Source organism: Pseudophryne corroboree, chromosome 1, assembly GCF_028390025.1.
Source record: "Pseudophryne corroboree isolate aPseCor3 chromosome 1, aPseCor3.hap2, whole genome shotgun sequence".
NCBI classification, from domain to species: domain Eukaryota; kingdom Metazoa; phylum Chordata; class Amphibia; order Anura; family Myobatrachidae; genus Pseudophryne; species Pseudophryne corroboree.
In genome coordinates, this window is record NC_086444.1 from 964,880,540 (window position 1) to 964,901,831 (window position 21,292).

The 21,292-nt window shown below is 44.4% G+C and overlaps 1 protein-coding gene across 1 annotated transcript in view; it reads right to left on the reverse strand.

Moving 5' to 3' along the window:
- Positions 1-7,879: 7,879 nt before the first annotated feature.
- LOC135050231 (whey acidic protein-like) overlaps positions 7,880-21,292 on the reverse strand; it is a 128,446-nt gene continuing 115,033 nt past the window's right edge. Inside the window, exon 7 of the mRNA XM_063956528.1 lies at positions 7,880-7,995. Within this exon, the coding sequence (XP_063812598.1) occupies positions 7,880-7,995 (116 nt within the window). The remainder of the gene's footprint in view (positions 7,996-21,292) is intronic.

Sequence of the window (21,292 nt, forward strand, 5' to 3'; positions counted from 1 at the left end):
GAGGTCTAGCATTGTCTTGCATTAGGAGGAACCCAGGGCCAACCGCACCAGCATATGGTCTCACAAGGGGTCTGAGGATCTCATCTCGGTACCTAATGGCAGTCAGGCTACCTCTGGCGAGCACATGGAGGGCTGTGCGGCCCCCCAAAGAAATGCTACCCCACACCATTACTGACCCACTGCCAAACCGGTCATGCTGGAGGATGTTGCAGGCAGCAGAACGTTCTCCTTGGCGTCTCCAGACTGTCACGTTTGTCACATGTGCTCAGTGAGAACCTGCTTTCATCTGTGAAGAGCACAGGGTGCCAGTGGCGAATTTGCCAATCTTGGTGTTCTCTGGCAAATGCCAAACGTCCTGCACGGTGTTGGGCTGTAAGCACAACCCTCACCTGTGGATGTCGGGCCCTCGTACCACCCTCATGGAGTCTATTTCTGATCGTTTAAGTAGACACATGCACATTTGTGGCTTGCTGGAGGTCATTTTACAGGGTTGTGGCAGTGCTCCTCCTGTTCCTCCTTGCACAAAAGCGGAGGTAGCGGTCCTGCTGCTGGGTTGTTGCCCTCCTACGGCCTCCTCCACGTCTCCTGATGTACTGGCCTGTCTCCTGGTAGCGCCTCCATGCTCTGGACACTACGCTGGCAGACACAGCAAACCTTCTTGCCACAGCTCGCATTGATGTGACATCCTGGATGAGCTGCACTACCTGAGCCACTTGTGTGGGTTGTAGACTCCGTCTCATGCTACCACTAGAATGAAAGCACCGCCAGCTTTCAAAAGTGACCAAAACATCAGCCAGAAAGCATAGGAGCTGAGAAGTGGTCTGTGGTTACCACCTGCAGAACAACTCCTTTATTGGGGGTGTCTTGCTGATTGCCTATAATTCCTACCTGTTGTCTATTCCATTTGCACAACAGCATGTGAAATTGATTGTCAATCAATGTTGCTTCCTAAGTGGACAGTTTGATTTCACAGAAGTGTGATTGACTTGGAGTTACATTGTGTTGTTTAAGTGTTCCCTTTATTTTTTTGAGCAGTGTATTTATGCCAGTGGCGTAACTACTGCCCCCGCAGCCCTCGCGGTGGCTTGGGGGCGAGGGGCTGCGGGGGCGCCACTGACAGAACAGATTGACATGCGGACGAGCGTCCGCATGTCAATCTGCGGTCTCCTCTCCCTCCTTCCCTCCGCTGCTGCCTACTGTGTACGGAGGGGCACGGAGCGCACATCGCGCGCCTCTCCTGTGTCCCTCCTGGCTCTCCCCCGGCCTGTCTAATAAAGGAAGTGCCGTTCGTGAGCTCTGATTGGCTCACGAACCGGCACTTCCTTTATTAGACCGGCCGGGGGAGAGCCAGAAGGGACATTGGAGAGGCGCGCTATGCGCTCCGTGTCCCTCCAACACAAAGGAGGGGGAGGGGAAGCAGGCACTGGGGGGGCATATACCTGGCACTGGGGGCATATACCTGGCACTGGGGGGGCATATACCTGGCACTGGGGGGGGAGCAGGCACTGTGGGGGAATATCTGGCACTGGGGGGGCATATACCTGGCACTGGGGGCATATACCTGGCACTGGGGGGGCATATACCTGGCACTGGGGGCATATACCTGGCACTGGGGGGGAAGCAGGCACTGTGGGGGAATATCTGGCACTGGGTGGGGCATATACCTGGCACTGGGGGCATATACATGGGACTGTGGGGGAATATCTGGCACGGGGCATATACCTGGCACTGGGGGGGAATATCTGGCACTGGGGGGACATATACCTGGCACTGGGGGGGCATATACCTGGCACTGGGGGCATATACCTGGCACTGGGGGGGAATATCTGGCACTGGGGGCATATACCTGGCACTGGGGGGGACTATCTGGCACTGGGGGGGAAGCAGGCACTGGGGGGGAATATCTGACACTGGGGGGGGGCATATACCTGGCACTGGGGGCATATACCTGGCACTGTGGGGGAAGATCTGGCACTGGGGTCATATTACTGGCACTGGGGGGAATATCTGGCACTGGGGGCATATACCTGGCACTGTGGGGGAAGATCTGGCACTGGGGGCATATACCTGGCACTGTGGGGGAAGATCTGGCACTGTGGGGGAAGATATGGCACTGGGGGCATATACCTGGCACTGTGGGGGAATATCTGGCACTGGGGGCATATACCTGGCACTGTGGGGGAATATTTGGCATGGGGGGGAGCAGGCACTGAGGGGGAATATCTGGCACTGGGGGGGGGGGGCATATACCTGGCACTGTGGGGGAAGATCTGGCACTGGGGGCATATACCTGGCACTGTGGGGGAATATCTGGCACTGGGAGCATATGTGGCACTGGGAGCACGGCCCTAGCAACAAGCACTACCCCCTAGCAACGAGATTGACACCCAGTGCATGAAACCCCTGGCAAAGAGCATGACACCCTGAGCATGAAAACCCCTGGCACCGTGCATGGAACCAAGAGCATGAAACCCCTGGCAACGAGCAGGTAATTTAAAAGTAATTGGAAGCCTTACTGTAGAACTTAATGTGTAATGGGCATTACGGTGTGGTAAACTATATCACGGGCATTATGTGGTATAATGTCTCAGGGTCACTGCAGTGTTTGGCATAATGTATCATGGACATTGCGGTGTGTGTCATAATGTGTCAGGCATTACGGTGTGTTGTATACTATATCACGGGCATTGTGGCATGTGGTATAATGTCTCAGGATCATTGTGGTGTGTGTCATACTGTGTCACAGACATTGTATGTGCTATAATGTATCGGGCATTGCAGTGTGTAGCATAATGTAACAGGCATTGCGATTCCTGTCATAATGTGTCACAGGCATTACGGTGTGTGGCATAATGTATCATGGACATTGCGGTGTGTGTCATAATGTGTCAGGCATTACGGTGTGTTGTATACTATATCACGGGCATTGTGGTATGTGGTATAATGTCTCAGGATTATTGTAGTGTGTGTCATAATGTGTCACAGACATTGTATGTGCTATAATGTATCAGGGGCATTGCAGTGTGTAGCATAATGTATAACGGGCATTGCGATTCCTGTCATAATGTGTCACAGGCATTACGGTGTGTGGCATAATGTATCATGGACATTGCGGTGTGTGTCATAATGTGTCAGGCATTACGGTGTGTTGTATACTATATCACGGGCATTGTGGTATGTGGTATAATGTCTCAGGATTATTGTGGTGTGTGTCATAATGTGTCACAGACATTGTATGTGCTATAATGTATCAGGGGCATTGCAGTGTGTAGCATAATGTATAACGGGCATTGCGATTCCTGTCATAATGTGTCACAGGCATTACGGTGTGTGGCATAATGTATCATGGACATTGCGGTGTGTGTCATAATGTGTCAGGCATTACGGTGTGTTGTATACTATATCACGGGCATTGTGGTATGTGGTATAATGTCTCAGGATTATTGTGGTGTGTGTCATAATGTGTCACAGACATTGTATGTGCTATAATGTATCAGGGGCATTGCAGTGTGTAGCATAATGTATAACGGGCATTGCGATTCCTGTCATAATGTGTCACAGGCATTACGGTGTGTGGCATAATGTATCATGGACATTGCGGTGTGTGTCATAATGTGTCAGGCATTACGGTGTGTTGTATACTATATCACGGGCATTGTGGTGTGTGGTATAATGTCTCAGGATTATTGTGGTGTGTGTCATAATGTGTCACAGACATTGTATGTGCTATAATGTATCAGGGGCATTGCAGTGTGTAGCATAATGTAAAACGGGCATTGCGATTCCTGTCATAATGTGTCACAGGCATTACGGTGTGTGGCATAATGTATCATGGACATTGCGGTGTGTGTCATAATGTGTCAGGCATTACGGTGTGTTGTATACTATATCACGGGCATTGTGGTATGTGGTATAATGTCTCAGGATTATTGTGGTGTGTGTCATAATGTGTCACAGACATTGTATGTGCTATAATGTATCAGGGGCATTGCAGTGTGTAGCATAATGTATAACGGGCATTGCGATTCCTGTCATAATGTGTCACAGGCATTACGGTGTGTGGCATAATGTATCATGGACATTGCGGTGTGTGTCATAATGTGTCAGGCATTACGGTGTGTTGTATACTATATCACGGGCATTGTGGTATGTGGTATAATGTCTCAGGATTATTGTGGTGTGTGTCATAATGTGTCACAAACATTGTATGTGCTATAATGTATCAGGGGCATTGCAGTGTGTAGCATAATGTATAACGGGCATTGCGATTCCTGTCATAATGTGTCACAGGCATTACGGTGTGTGGCATAATGTGTCGGGGGCATTACAGTGTGTGCATATTGTGTCATGTGCATTATTGTGTGTGGAATAATGTCTAAGGGCCATTGCAGTATGTGGCATAATGTATACTGGGCATTACTATAAGGAGGAAAAATGACAAATAATGTAAGGGGCATGAATCAGGATTATTTTTCTTTCCTGTGGTGGCTAACGTCTGGGCGTGCAGGTTGCAAAACTGGGGTATAAGGTAGTCTTTTCCTGCAATGCCACGCCCCTTTACGGGAAGCCATGCCCATGTTAACGAAGCCACCCCCCCCTTTTTGACGGCATATTTGTCCCTTTACTAGTGCCAATTATGGTGGGTATGGGGGGGGGGGGGGGGGGGCGCCGAAGGATTTTTTGGCTTGGGGGAGAAAAATTTCTAGTTACGCCACTGATTTATGCTGTATATGTTATATTATTTGCACTGCAGCACTTACAAGTATAACTTCTTGCATTTTCAGCCTTACTGTACTTATCCTTTAATAATGAAATTACGTATTTTTAGTGTAACTACACACGGTTTTATATATATATAGTTTCATATCACGAAACACTGTTAATCAGAACAGTCAGTGACATTTTCTCCTGAGACATCACAGTAATTGAAAATAATGTGCACAATACCAAGAGGGATTTATATCTCCCACAGCTAACAATATTTTTCAATCTTAACTCAAAGCTCAATATTTCGGGTGAAGCTCCAAAAAAAATGCTTTCATGTGAGATTGTTCACACAAACTGTGATAGCAGAGCTCTTCTGATATCACAGATTTGCCGTTCTGCTGGTTTGCCTTAGGGGAGCATTTGAAACATCTATTTTGTCACCAAATACTATCTATTTAATCGAAAGTCTGGCGCTGAAAAAATCTTATCACCATCTATTAGTGTTTAGCCTACTGGCATTTTCAGGGAAAAGTAATTTTTTTTTCAAGTCAAAATTAGAAAATGAAAAAGCAGTATTTTAGCAGAAAAATAAGACTGATACAAAAAATTTTTTTCTTATGTATCGCTGGCCACAGTAGGCTGATTTGGAGGCATCAAAGGCACTCACTAAAAAAAACTCAATAGTGAGCATACGCAAAGTGGCAAGTATTGCGATTTGAATGCGTGGAACATACATGCCAGTAATAAATCCAGTATACAGTACATCTGGAAAGTATTCACAGTGCTTCACTTTTTCCACATTTTGTTATGTTACAGCCTTATTCCAAGATGGAATAAATTATTTTTTCCCCTCTACACACAATACCCCATAATGACGTGAAAAAAGTTTTATTTAGATTTTTGCAAATTTTATTAAAAATAAAAAACTAAGAAATCACATGTATATAAGTATTCACAGCCTTTGCTCAATACTTTGTTAATGCACCTTTGCCAGCAATTACAGCCTCAAGTTTTTTTGAATATGATGCCACAAGCTTGCACACCTATCTTTGGGCAGTTTAGCTCATTCCTCTTTGCAGCACCTCTCAAGCTCCATCAAGTTGCATGGGAAGCGTCGGTGCACAGCAATTTTCAGATCTCTCCAGAGATGTTCAAGCGAATTCAAGTCTGGGCTCTGGCAGGGCCACTCAGGGACATTCACAGAGTTGTCTTGAAGCCACTCCTTTGATATCTTGGCTGTGTGCTTAGGGTCATTGTCCTGCTGAAAGATGAACCGTCACCCCAGTCTAAGGCCAAGAGCGCTCTGCAGCAGGTTTTCATACAGGACGTCTCTGTACATTGCTGCATTCATCTTACCCTCTATTCCGACTACTCTTCCAGTTCCTGCCACTGAAAAACATCCCCACAGTGATGCAGCCACCACCATGCTTTCACTGTAGGTATGGTATTGGCCTGGTGATGAGTGGTGCCTGGTTTCCTCCAAACAAGATGCCTGGCATTCACGCCAAAGAGTTCAATTTTTGCTTCATCAGACCAGAGAATTTTGTTTCTCATGGTCTGAGAGTCATTCAGATGCATTATGGCAAACTCCAGGTAGGCTGCCATGTGCTTTTTTACTAAGGAGTGGCTTCTGTCTGGCCACTCTACTGGTTGTCTTTCTGGAAAGTACTCCTCTTTCCACAGAGGAATGGTGTAGCTCTGACAGCGTGACCATTGGGTTTTTGATCACCTCCCTGACTAAGGCCCTTCTCCCCCGATCGCTGAGTTTAGACGGCCAGCCAGCTCTAGGAAGTGTCCTGGTGATTCCGAACTTCTTCCATTTACGGATGATGGAGGCCACTGTGCTCAATGGGACCTTCAAAGCAGCATATATTTTTCTGTACCCTTCCCTAGATTTGTGCCTCAAGACAATCCTTTTGTGCCTCAAGACAATCCTGTCTCGGAGGTCTACAGACAATTCATTTGACTTCATGCTTGGTTTGTGCTCAGATATGCACTGTCAAGTGTGGAACATTATATAGACAGGTGTGTGCCTTTCCAAATCATGTCTAATCAACTGAATTTACCACAGGTGGTAACTTAAGCTATAGGAACATCTCAAGGATGATCAGTGGAAACAGGATGCACCTGAGCTCAATTTTGAGCTTCATGGCAAAGGCTGTGAATACTGATGTACATGTGATTTCTTAGTTTTTTTATTTTTAATATATTTGCAAAAATTTCAAAAAAACTTTTTTCACGTTGTCATTATGGGGTGTTGTGTGTAGAATTTAGAGGGGAAATTTTTTTTTTATTCCATTATGGAATAAGGCTTTAACATAACAAAATGTTCCAGTAGCATCATAGAGTGTTCAAAGAGGCGTGTCTCAAGTTGAGTATGAATGTTGTAAAGGTATTAACGACAGAAAGGGTCAGGGTAGGAAACAGCGGCGGTCAGGAGATGTTGGGCTTTAAAAAGGGTGGAAGCTGCAAATGAGTAATTAAAACAGATAATTGACAAGTGCCACCAACAGCGCCCCCCTACCCCACAGCGCTATGTGCGGTGCCCTCTCCGCACATATTTAGTTACGGTCCTGTTCGTACATACCAAGATTTACTTGAGATCAGAGCTTAAAAAGCCAAAAAAAGATTGCTGTTGAATGTGCCGTTCAAATAAACTACCATAAGGAATTTAGAATCATGTATATTCTAACTGTGTCAGTTACCCAGATTGGTCAGTATATTATAATAGTAATTTAAACAGAACACACAGCATTCCCATTGATATGTGTGTAAAATTGAATGCTATCATACAATATAAGTAACATAGTCAATTGGATGCATACAGATTTTAGTCTGTGCTGCAATAATCAATCTCTAATGATATATATAAAAGCATGCATTATGTCTATCTTAAAAACTTAATTCTGCATACTGTATACCCCCAGTGAAATAAACAGTGTTAATCCTATAAGACGAGAGAGCAACACTAACAATAAAGATCCATACACACTAGTCGATTTTGAGCTCAAAGTAGCTGACTTTTGGCATTTTGAGCTACTTTGAGCTCAAACTCGGCCAGTGTGTATGGCCGGGCGATAAGCGGTGAGCACTGATGCGCGCTCCCGCATCATCGCTGGCCGCCGCCATCCGTCGGGCTGTTTTAGCCGAGTCTTCTACTGTGGAAAGTGGTTCACCCTCCATGAACATCACTGGGCTCAGTGTGTATGGACCTTTTGTCCTTGATGTAATAGCAGTTGTGCTGGTTACATTCTTTCAGATTACTGAAAGTTGTATAGTCTGTTTTTCCTGAATATATTTGGAAATCATTAAAGGGAAAAACATGGAAAAGTATCATTTAAAACAGACATAGAATGGAATAAATAGATAAAATCTGTACATTGAAACAACAAATAAGTATATTAAACAAATAGATCAATAAATTCAGAGACATAGATCTGGAAATGGCTCTGTAGTTTTAGTCACATCTTTATTTTCCATTTCACTCTCACCTTGAGCACATAAATAATTTTTAATACAATCAGCATTATATAAAATAAAATGTTTTAATAATATTAATAAAAGTTATATTTAAATTTTCTAACAAATAGCATTATTGTGCACCAAAAATTGAATTTGTCCTTCCAACCTGTTTTGGAAACTTTGTGTGGTTATTGCAAGGTAAGCTGTTGTGTGTGCTTTAATGAACTAAGAAAACTATTGCACATTTGGGGTAGGTCAGTAGTGCCTGCAGTTGGTAGATACTGCCAGAGCTGTCGATGATGTTAGCCGCTGATAAAGAGTGTAATCATTAGTCAGCAACCACCTCTCCTCTAGTCTTATCAGGTCAGATGTGTAGAACCATCCCAAAGCCATGCATGCAGTGGTGTAGCTACAGTGGGGCAAGCAGGGCATGTGCCCTAGCAGGGCCAGGAGAGAGGGGTGCCTCCAGCTAGGGCATCATACACGCACCCTCACCACTGATCATCCCCCCCTTCATCCCTCACTGATCACTTACTGTAACATAGCCCCAGCCCCACCCAATTGCTGTTCCTGTGGACAGCAGAGGTTGGAGGAGCTGCGGGCGGGGGCCAGGACCTGGCCGTGCTGGTCATGTTCGGCTGAGTGAGATGCGGTGGTATGGGATTTGTAGTTTATTTTTAAACTGCTCAGACTCTGGAGCAGTAAAAAAAAAACTACAGATCCTGTGATGCATTTCGCCCTCTAAAGATGTCCACCGCTCGAGCAGGACAGCATGGGAATTGGGCGATTGAACATTTGTGCGTGTGCGATGGTGTGCTGAGAGACTCAGGGGGGAAATGTTGGTGTGTGGACAGACACAGGCGGGAGATGATGGTGTGGCTGAGAGACGATGGAGGGGGGAGATGATGGTGTGCTGAGATACAATGTAGGGGGGAGATTATGGTGTGCTGAGAGACAAAGCAGTGAGGAAATGGTGTGCTGAGAGACACGGGGGAGATGATGGTTTGCTGAGAGAGATATACAGGGGAGATGATGGTGTGCTGAAAGACGATGAAGGGAAGAGATAATGTTGTGGCTGAGATACAATGCACGGGAGAGATGATGGTGTGCTGAGGGATGACACAAGGAGGAGATGATGGTGTGGCTGAGATTCAATGTAGGGGGGAGATAATGGTGTGGCTGAGATACAACGCAGGGGGGAGATAATGGTGTGCTGAGAGATGAGGCAGTGAGGAAATGATGGCGTGCAGAGAGACGCAATGAGAAGATAATGGTGTGGCTGAGAGATTTAGGGAGGAGATGGTATGGCTGAGAGGCAACGCAAGGGGGAGATGGTGTGCCTGAGAGATGCAAGGGGTAGATGATGTGGCTAAGAGATGCAGGTGGGAGATGATGGTGTGCTGAGAGACGACACAGGGGTCAGGAAGTGACACGGGAACAAATCTAGTTGAACTACTGTTATATGATGATGACCTTGTTAATATTCCTACACAAACAGGCATATTCCAGACGATGTGATATCCTACATGAATAGTGAATACCAACTGAAGACGCTGTTTCCAGGGAGGGTACATTTCTTCAGAGGTTTCCCATTGTGAGAAACCATCATGTAGGTAAGGTGCATATGGAATGGAAAGGAATGTTCCAAGAGTGACCAAAAACTGGTGGCGTGTCATATTTTGAATGATATATATTTTCATGTTTTCATGCGATTTTATCTAACAGTATAATATTTACTCTTGATTTGATCTTGAAAATAGTGGCATTAAAATTGCTGAAACATTAACTTCAAAGATGACACCTTAGCCAGCAGTGATCTACACACATGGCTGGAGGAAGATCAGGAGCTGTTGGTTCTAGTGCAGACTCAGCTGCCCTGGAGCCTGTAGGAGAAGTTGGTGCTGTGCTGTCAAATCACAGTGATCGGGACACAGCTGAGGATAAGCTGCTGCTGCCTTGATCCTCTCTGCACTCTGGTGGTCATTCCGAGTTGTTCGCTCGTTATTTTTTTGTCGCAACGGAGCGATTAGTCGCTAATGCGCATGCGCAATGTCTGCAGTGCGACTGCGCCAAGTAAATTTGCTATGCAGTTAGGTATTTTGCTCACGGCATTACAAGGTTTTTTCTTCGTTCTGGTGATCGTAATGTGATTGACAGGAAGTGGGTGTTTCTGGGCAGAAACTGGCCGTTTTATGGATGTGTGCGAAAAAACGCTACCGTTTCTGGGAAAAACGCGGGAGTGGCTGGAGAAACGGAGGAGTGTCTGGCCGAACGCTGGGTGTGTTTGTGACGTCAAACCAGGAACGAAACTGACTGAACTGATCGCAGTTGCCGAGTAAGTGTGGAGCTACTCAGAAACTGCTAAGAAGTGTCTATTCGCAATTCTGCTAATCTTTCGTTCACAATTTTAAATAAGCTAAGATTCACTCCCAGTAGGCGGCGGCTTAGCGTGTGCAAAGCTGCTAAAAGCAGCTTGCGAGCGAACAACTCGGAATGAGGGCCTCTGTTATTATTAGAAATCAAATTATGCTTTGCAGTTTATCTCTTTATTTCTGATTCAGTTAGCAACACTTTTCAGCATATTATAATATTGTTTTATGTTGTGTTTGAAAACATAATTATTAAGTTGTGTTTTAGAAAAACATTTCAGAAATTGTGTTTAACAATGCGATCTGGAAAACAACAAAAAACACTCAAATAGCTGTGTCTTCTTAATTGTGTAATCTTCTGAAGTCATTTAATGCAGAGTAACTACATGTACCACTGGAATGAGAAATATAAATATGAAGATTTTAGTTAATGACCAAATAATTTTGCACGACACGCATTACGGAAAATATAAAAATGATTATATGGCAGACGTACACAATATATCTGTACCCAAAAGATCACCAGTAATTTATGATTTTAACCACTTACCTGACAATTTTTTTGCCAAAAAACACTCAGAAATTTTTTTTGTGTGTGTGAATGAATTAGGTGAAGAACATGTATTTAAAGTAAACTTACCCAAAATGATTTTATTTAAAAAGATATATCTTTTTTTATATATATATATTTGTTTTTTTCAAACATCGGAATATCGGTCATAAAAATCAGAATATCAGGAACATTGGGAACATCGCGACTATCCTTTTAGCAGCCCGGGCAGCCCCCAGGTACACAGGGCGTGGGGCTGGGGGGGGGGGGGGGGGAAGGGGGTCATTTACACTTCCCCAGTGGCCATTCTGTACCTATGAGAGTGGCAGCAGTGGGAAGTTTCTCTTCCCTGCAGCTGCACATGCGGTCCATCTGATTGGTCGCATCCTGTGTGACCAGATCAGATAAGGTACTTGCTGGTGTGGTCGCATCTGATGCAACCATGTCAGGCAAGTGGTAAATTCTAGGAAGCTTAGGTATATTGATGGTTTCAAGTAAGATATATTTCCTAAGCTGCATCTTCCCATCATGTTTTAGCCTGAAATGAAAACCTCAATGATACTTAAAGCAAGACAGCTTGTCTTGCTTTGAATATTATAGCTGTTTTAAGTTTCAGGCTTAAACACTGATGCGCGTTGAGGAGAAGCCGGTGGCCGATGATGCAGGCGGGGCCGAGCTAATTGCATCAGTAGGTGCCGCCCACCCACTGGGAAAAGTCTGCGATTGGGTAAAATTTGCATAGGGGCAGAGCTAAAATGACTAGATTAACATATAATTGCATCATTAGGCCCCGCCCCCTCTGCTGGGTCCACGATTTTGCCGTATTATTCTCCCCATTCTGCCCACTTCATTAAGAAGTGGGCAGAATGCGGGAGGGTTGCCCACTCTTCCGGGCTGCGGGGGACTACCCGAGAAATTGGGTGTCTCCCACAGAATCCGGGAGAGCAGGTAGGATGCTCTTAGGGAATTTGTCCCGAGAAGTGATTCACAAATGGGAGCCTGTGAACATGTTCATAAATTATAATTATGCACATTTATCCTCCCAATGCAGCTATTTTTTTAACCATAGCAAACAATCAGATTCTGTCTATTATTTTCTAGGCTGCAATAGAGAAATGATAGCTAGAATATCTGATTGGTTGCTATGGGCAATAGCACCTCTTTTCATTTGTAGAAGCTTTAGTAAATCTACCCTCTAGTATACACTCTGCAAGGAATGTCCTAGTCTGATGATATTTTTTATATGAGGAAGAGAAATGTAACACCTTTGCAGAATCCACCGTTTTCATTTATAAAACCTATTCAGTATACAAAGCATAGAACTGAACAGCGTGTCATTGCTCTTTGGGAAATATCACTGGTCATGAAAGGCATAACAATATATAAATAGCTGTTACGATCCTGATGCTCAGGACAGGGGAGATCTTATGTAGTGAGTCCTGAGCACCAAGACGGAATGCTGGGATTGGGAAATGGGAAGGAAATAGCCCCTAGCACCCTACCTCCGTTGTCTTACCCGTGTTATCAATTCACGCCTGAACAACTATGGTTTCTTGGGCCCATGGCAGCCACGTTTGAAGGGCGGATTAGGTCTGCCCAACTCCGATGCCCCCTCAGGTCTTAAAGAGAGACAAGGCGTGAACTGAGACAGGGTAATAACAAGGGGACCTCTAACAAACAACCACGCTAGGGGCTATAAACTACCTAAAAACTAAACGTATGTGCGGCACGCCGCCAAAGGAAAAATAACTACAAAGAAACCACTGTCCACTCCCCTACACGGCACCGCCGAGTTCCGGGGAGGACAGTGAAAGCGGAAACCTCCGCAAATGCACCAATTCACAGTAAAGTAAACACTAAGCGGCATAGGCCGCAACACGCGGCAGAAGCCGCTACTCACGAAACCGGGCGAGAACCCCAGATGACAAACAGGTTCGCAAGGACTAGAAGGATTCCCAGGACCGGCTTCGGACCTCCAAAGTACCAAAGGGCAGGGAGCAAGATCCACCAAACACGGCTGACAGGAACAGAGTTCTGCAAGGCAGGAACAGCATACAAGAAGCTATCACCGGCGGGGCTGCAGTGTGCTGGCTCACATAAAAGGCCCTGCTGGCCAATAACAGGAGGGCCAGCAGGACCAGCCCCCAGACCCTAATTACTAGTTGCCGTGCAGCTGCCCTGCTGCACGAGCAACCTAATTAACTATTCTTAGCAACGGGGAACGCGGTCCACCTGTGGCGTCCCCGTTGCTATGCACCCGGCGGCCCTGCACGCACGGCGTCCTGCGTTGCCAGGAACCCGGCGGCTATCGTGCGCACGGCGTCCTGGCGTTGCTAGGCGCCGTGCGGGGGACAGGGAAGGAGAGAGGCGCGGCGGCCGTGACCGCTGCTCAGTCAGGGCACGGCCGAAGACCGCCGCGCCTAACAATAGCGAGGTAAATAAAAGACTAAATAAACCACGGTCATTGTATTATTGAATAATACAGTATTTTGTGGTGTCTTATTTAAATAAATATTTAAAACTAGTGTATGCTCTTCTATGAAACTATATAACTCCATCTTTATAATGGCAACTAAACCCACTGATGATAAATGGTGTTATAAAGAGGACAGTATACAGATGTGTCCACATACACCTATCCGCACATTGTGTTGGGTATGGCAGAATAGAGCTACACTGTCTAGGTAGACAATCAATAGGTCAACCAGATACTATGGTTGACACGCATTAGGTCAACAGGTACAAAGGGTCAACAGATGAAAGGTCAACAGTGGTTAAGGTTGACGGGTACAAAAGGTCAACATGAAAATGGTTGACATAAAATGGTACACACTATTTTTATTGTATATTTTACGTACTGGGACCACCATCAGTATATCAGTAGACTCTTATGGGCTCACTTTGCTCATCATGCTTTGGGCAAGGTTACTATTCCCAATCAAAGTTCACGTGGATAGTAAATCAAGCAAATGTTTGAAAATGTGAAAACCAAAAAAAACTAGTGATGAGCAGGTTCGGTTCCTTGGGATCCGAACCCCCGAACTTCACCCATTTTACACAGTTCCGAGGCAGCCTCGGATCTTCCTGCCTTGTTCGGTTAACCCGAGCGCGCCCGAACGTCATCATCCCGCTGTCGGATTCTCGCGATATTCGTATTCTATATAAGTAGCCGCGCGTCGCCGCCATTTTCACTCGTGCATTGGAGATGGTAGCGAGAGGACGTGCAGCGTGCTGCAAATATCTGTGCTCAGTGTGCTGCAAATATCTGTGCTCAGTGTGCTTGCAAATATCTGTGCTCAGTGTGCTGAAAATATCTACGTTCTCTGCCTGAAAAACGCTCCATATCTGTGCTGCATTGTAGTATATAGTAGGAGGAGGAGGACAGTGCAGAATTTTGCTGACCACCAGTATTATATAGCAGTACGGTACAGTAGTCCACTGCTCTACCTACCTCAGTGTCATCAAGTATACTATCCATCCATACCTGTGCTGCATTTTAGTTGTGCGCAGTATATATAGTAGGAGGACAGTGCAGAATTTTGCTGACCACCAGTATATATATATAGCAGTATGGTACAGTAGTCCACTGCTCTACCTACCTCTGTGTCGTCAAGTGTACTATCCATCCATACCTGTGCTGCATTTTAGTTGTGCGCAGTATATATAGTAGGAGGACACTGCAGAATTTTGCTGTGATCACCAGTATATATATAGCAGTATGGTACAGTAGTCCACTGCTCTACCTCTGTGTCATCAAGTATACTATCCATCCATACCTGTGCTGCATTTTAGTTGTGCACAGTATAAATAGTAGGAGGACAGTGCAGAATTTTGCTGTGACCACCAGTGTATATATATAGCAGTACGGTACAGTAGTCCACTGCTCTACCTCTGTGTTGTCATGTATACTATCCATCCATACCTGTGCTGCATTTTAGTTGTGCGCAGTATATATAGTAGGAGGACACTGCAGAATTTTGCTGTGATCACCAGTATATATATAGCAGTATGGTACAGTAGTCCACTGCTCTACCTCTGTGTCATCAAGTATACTATCCATCCATACCTGTGCTGCATTTTAGTTGTGCGCAGTATAAATAGTAGGAGGACAGTGCAGAATTTTGCTGTGACCACCAGTATACAGTATATATAGCAGTACGGTACAGTAGTCCACTGCTCTACCTCTGTGTCATCAAGTATACTATCCATCCATACCTGTGCTGCATTTTAGTTGTGCGCAGTATAAATAGTAGGAGGACAGTGCAGAAATTTTGCTGTGACCACCAGTATACAGTATATATAGCAGTACGGTACAGTAGTCCACTGCTCTACCTCTGTGTCATCAAGTATACTATCCATCCATACCTGTGCTGCATTTTAGTTGTGCGCAGTATATATAGTAGGAGGACACTGCAGAATTTTGCTGTGATCACCAGTATATATATAGCAGTATGGTACAGTAGTCCACTGCTCTACCTCTGTGTCATCAAGTATACTATCCATCCATACCTGTGCTGCATTTTAGTTGTGCGCAGTATATATAGTAGGAGGACACTGCAGAATTTTGCTGTGATCACCAGTATATATATAGCAGTATGGTACAGTAGTCCACTGCTCTACCTCTGTGTCATCAAGTATACTATCCATCCATACCTGTGCTGCATTTTAGTTGTGCGCAGTATAAATAGTAGGAGGACAGTGCAGAATTTTGCTGTGACCACCAGTATACAGTATATATAGCAGTACGGTACAGTAGTCCACTGCTCTACCTCTGTGTCATCAAGTATACTATCCATCCATACCTGTGCTGCATTTTAGTTGTGCGCAGTATAAATAGTAGGAGGACAGTGCAGAAATTTTGCTGTGACCACCAGTATACAGTATATATAGCAGTACGGTACAGTAGTCCACTGCTCTACCTCTGTGTCATCAAGTATACTATCCATCCATACCTGTGCTGCATTTTAGTTGTGCGCAGTATAAATAGTAGGAGGACAGTGCAGAAATTTTGCTGTGACCACCAGTATACAGTATATATAGCAGTACGGTACAGTAGTCCACTGCTCTACCTCTGTGTCATCAAGTATACTATCCATCCATACCTGTGCTGCATTTTAGTTGTGCGCAGTATATATAGTAGGAGGACAGTGCAGAATTTTGCTGTGACCACCAGTATATATATAGCAGTACGGTACAGTAGTAAACTGCTCTACCTCTGTGTCGTCAAGTATACTATCCATCCATACCTGTGCTGCATTTTAGTTGTGCGCAGTATAAATAGTAGGAGGACAGTGCAGAATTTTGCTGTGACCACCAGTATATATATATAGCAGTACGGTACAGTAGTCCACTGCTCTACCTACCTCTGTGTCGTCAAGTATACTATCCATCCATACCTGTGCTGCATTTTAGTTGTGCGCAGTATAAATAGTAGGAGGACAGTGCAGAATTTTGCTGTGACCACCAGTATATATATATAGCAGTACGGTACAGTAGTCCACTGCTCTACCTACCTCTGTGTCGTCAAGTATACTATCCATCCATACCTGTGCTGCATTTTAGTTGTGCGCAGTATATATAGTAGGATGACAGTGCAGAATTTTGCTGTGACCACCAGTATATATATATAGCAGTACGGTACAGTAGTCCACTGCTGTACCTCTGTGTCATCAAGTATACTATCCATCCATACCTGTGCTGCATTTCAGTTGTGCGCAGTATATATAGTAGGAGGACAGTGCAGAATTTTGTTGACCACCAGTATATATAGCAGTATGGTACAGTAGTCCACTGCTCTACCTCTGTGTCGTCAAGTATACTATCCATCCATACCTGTGCTGCATTTTAGTTGTGCACAGTATATATAGTAGGAGGACAGTGCAGAATTTTGCTGACCACCAGTATATATAGCAGTACGGTACAGTAGTCCACTGCTCTACCTCTGTGTCATCAAGTATACTATACATCCATACCTGTGCTGCATTTTAGTTGTGCGCAGTATATATAGTAGGAGAACAGTGCAGAAATTTTGCTGTGACCACCAGTATACAGTATATATAGCAGTACGGTACAGTAGTCCACTGCTCTACCTCTGTGTCGTCAAGTATACTATCCATCCATACCTGTGCTGCATTTTAGTTGTGCGCAGTATATATAGTAGGAGGACAGTGTAGAATTTTGTTGACCACCAGTATATATATAGCAGTACGGTACAGTAGTCCACTGCTCTACCTACCTCTGTGTCATCAAGTATACTATCCATCCATACCTGTGCTGCATTTTAGTTGTGCGCAGTATATATAGTAGGAGGACACTGCAGAATTTTGCTGTGACCACCAGTATATATATAGCAGTACGGTACAGTAGTAAACTGCTCTACCTCTGTGTCGTCAAGTATACTATCCATCCATACCTGTGCTGCATTTTAGTTGTGCGCAGTATAAATAGTAGGAGGACAGTGCAGAATTTTGCTGTGACCACCAGTATATATATATAGCAGTACGGTACAGTAGTCCACTGCTCTACCTACCTCTGTGTCGTCAAGTATACTATCCATCCATACCTGTGCTGCATTTTAGTTGTGCGCAGTATAAATAGTAGGAGGACAGTGCAGAATTTTGCTGTGACCACCAGTATATATATATAGCAGTACGGTACAGTAGTCCACTGCTCTACCTACCTCTGTGTCGTCAAGTATACTATCCATCCATACCTGTGCTGCATTTTAGTTGTGCGCAGTATAAATAGTAGGAGGACAGTGCAGAATTTTGCTGTGACCACCAGTATATATATATAGCAGTACGGTACAGTAGTCCACTGCTCTACCTACCTCTGTGTCGTCAAGTATACTATCCATCCATACCTGTGCTGCATTTTAGTTGTGCGCAGTATATATAGTAGGATGACAGTGCAGAATTTTGCTGTGACCACCAGTATATATATATAGCAGTACGGTACAGTAGTCCACTGCTGTACCTCTGTGTCATCAAGTATACTATCCATCCATACCTGTGCTGCATTTCAGTTGTGCGCAGTATATATAGTAGGAGGACAGTGCAGAATTTTGTTGACCACCAGTATATATAGCAGTATGGTACAGTAGTCCACTGCTCTACCTCTGTGTCGTCAAGTATACTATCCATCCATACCTGTGCTGCATTTTAGTTGTGCACAGTATATATAGTAGGAGGACAGTGCAGAATTTTGCTGACCACCAGTATATATAGCAGTACGGTACAGTAGTCCACTGCTCTACCTCTGTGTCATCAAGTATACTATACATCCATACCTGTGCTGCATTTTAGTTGTGCGCAGTATATATAGTAGGAGAACAGTGCAGAAATTTTGCTGTGACCACCAGTATACAGTATATATAGCAGTACGGTACAGTAGTCCACTGCTCTACCTCTGTGTCGTCAAGTATACTATCCATCCATACCTGTGCTGCATTTTAGTTGTGCGCAGTATATATAGTAGGAGGACAGTGTAGAATTTTGTTGACCAACAGTATATATATAGCAGTACGGTACAGTAGTCCACTGCTCTACCTACCTCTGTGTCATCAAGTATACTATCCATCCATACCTGTGCTGCATTTTAGTTGTGCGCAGTATATATAGTAGGAGGACAGTGCAGAATTTTGCTGTGACCACCAGTATATATATAGCAGTACGGTACAGTAGTAAACTGCTCTACCTCTGTGTCGTCAAGTATACTATCCATCCATACCTGTGCTGCATTTTAGTTGTGCGCAGTATAAATAGTAGGAGGACAGTGCAGAATTTTGCTGTGACCACCAGTATATATATATAGCAGTACGGTACAGTAGTCCACTGCTCTACCTACCTCTGTGTCGTCAAGTATACTATCCATCCATACCTGTGCTGCATTTTAGTTGTGCGCAGTATAAATAGTAGGAGGACAGTGCAGAATTTTGCTGTGACCACCAGTATATATATATAGCAGTACGGTACAGTAGTCCACTGCTCTACCTACCTCTGTGTCGTCAAGTATACTATCCATCCATACCTGTGCTGCATTTTAGTTGTGCGCAGTATATATAGTAGGATGACAGTGCAGAATTTTGCTGTGACCACCAGTATATATATATAGCAGTACGGTACAGTAGTCCACTGCTGTACCTCTGTGTCATCAAGTATACTATACATCCATACCTGTGCTGCATTTTAGTTGTGCGCAGTATATATAGTAGGAGAACAGTGCAGAATTTTGCTGTGACCACCAGTATACAGTATATATAGCAGTACGGTACAGTAGTCCACTGCTCTACCTCTCTGTCGTCAAGTATACTATCCATCCATACCTGTGCTGCATTTTAGTTGTGCGCAGTATATATAGTAGGAGGACAGTGTAGAATTTTGTTGACCACCAGTATATATATAGCAGTACGGTACAGTAGTCCACTGCTCTACCTACCTCTGTGTCATCAAGTATACTATCCATCCATACCTGTGCTGCATTTTAGTTGTGCGCAGTATATATAGTAGGAGGACAGTGCAGAATTTTGCTGTGACCACCAGTATATATATAGCAGTACGGTACAGTAGTAAACTGCTCTACCTCTGTGTCGTCAAGTATACTATCCATCCATACCTGTGCTGCATTTTAGTTGTGCGCAGTATAAATAGTAGGAGGACAGTGCAGAATTTTGCTGTGACCACCAGTATATATATATAGCAGTACGGTACAGCAGTCCACTGCTCTACCTACCTCTGTGTCGTCAAGTATACTATCCATCCATACCTGTGCTGCATTTTAGTTGTGCGCAGTATAAATAGTAGGAGGACAGTGCAGAATTTTGCTGTGACCACCAGTATATATATATAGCAGTACGGTACAGTAGTCCACTGCTCTACCTACCTCTGTGTCGTCAAGTATACTATCCATCCATACCTGTGCTGCATTTTAGTTGTGCGCAGTATAAATAGAAGGAGGACAGTGCAGAATTTTGCTGTGACCACCAGTATATATATATAGCAGTACGGTACAGTAGTCCACTGCTCTACCTACCTCTGTGTCGTCAAGTATACTATCCATCCATACCTGTGCTGCATTTTAGTTGTGCGCAGTATATATAGTAGGATGACAGTGCAGAATTTTGCTGTGACCACCAGTATATATATATAGCAGTACGGTACAGTAGTCCACTGCTGTACCTCTGTGTCATCAAGTATACTATCCATCCATACCTGTGCTGCATTTCAGTTGTGCACAGTATATATAGTAGGAGGACAGTGCAGAATTTTGTTGACCACCAGTATATATAGCAGTATGGTACAGTAGTCCACTGCTCTACCTCTGTGTCGTCAAGTATACTATCCATCCATACCTGTGCTGCATTTTAGTTGTGCACAGTATATATAGTAGGAGGACAGTGCAGAATTTTGCTGACCACCAGTATATATAGCAGTACGGTACAGTAGTCCACTGCTCTACCTCTGTGTCATCAAGTATACTATACATCCATACCTGTGCTGCATTTTAGTTGTGCGCAGTATATATAGTAGGAGAACAGTGCAGAAATTTTGCTGTGACCACCAGTATACAGTATATATAGCAGTACGGTACAGTAGTCCACTGCTCTACCTCTGTGTCGTCAAGTATACTATCCATCCATACCTGTGCTGCATTTTAGTTGTGCGCAGTATATATAGTAGGAGGACAGTGTAGAATTTTGTTGACCACCAGTATATATATAGCAGTACGGTACAGTAGTCCACTGCTCTACCTACCTCTGTGTCATCAAGTATACTATCCATCCATACCTGTGCTGCATTTTAGTTGTGCGCAGTATATATAGTAGGAGGACAGTGCAGAATTTTGCTGTGACCACCAGTATATATATAGCAGTACGGTACAGTAGTAAACTGCTCTACCTCTGTGTCGTCAAGTATACTATCCATCCATACCTGTGCTGCATTTTAGTTGTGCGCAGTATAAATAGTAGGAGGACAGTGCAGAATTTTGCTGTGACCACCAGTATATATATATATAGCAGTACGGTACAGTAGTCCACTGCTCTACCTACCTCTGTGTCGTCAAGTATACTATCCATCCATACCTGTGCTGCATTTTAGTTGTGCGCAGTATAAATAGTAGGAGGACAGTGCAGAATTTTGCTGTGACCACCAGTATATATATATAGCAGTACGGTACAGTAGTCCACTGCTCTACCTACCTCTGT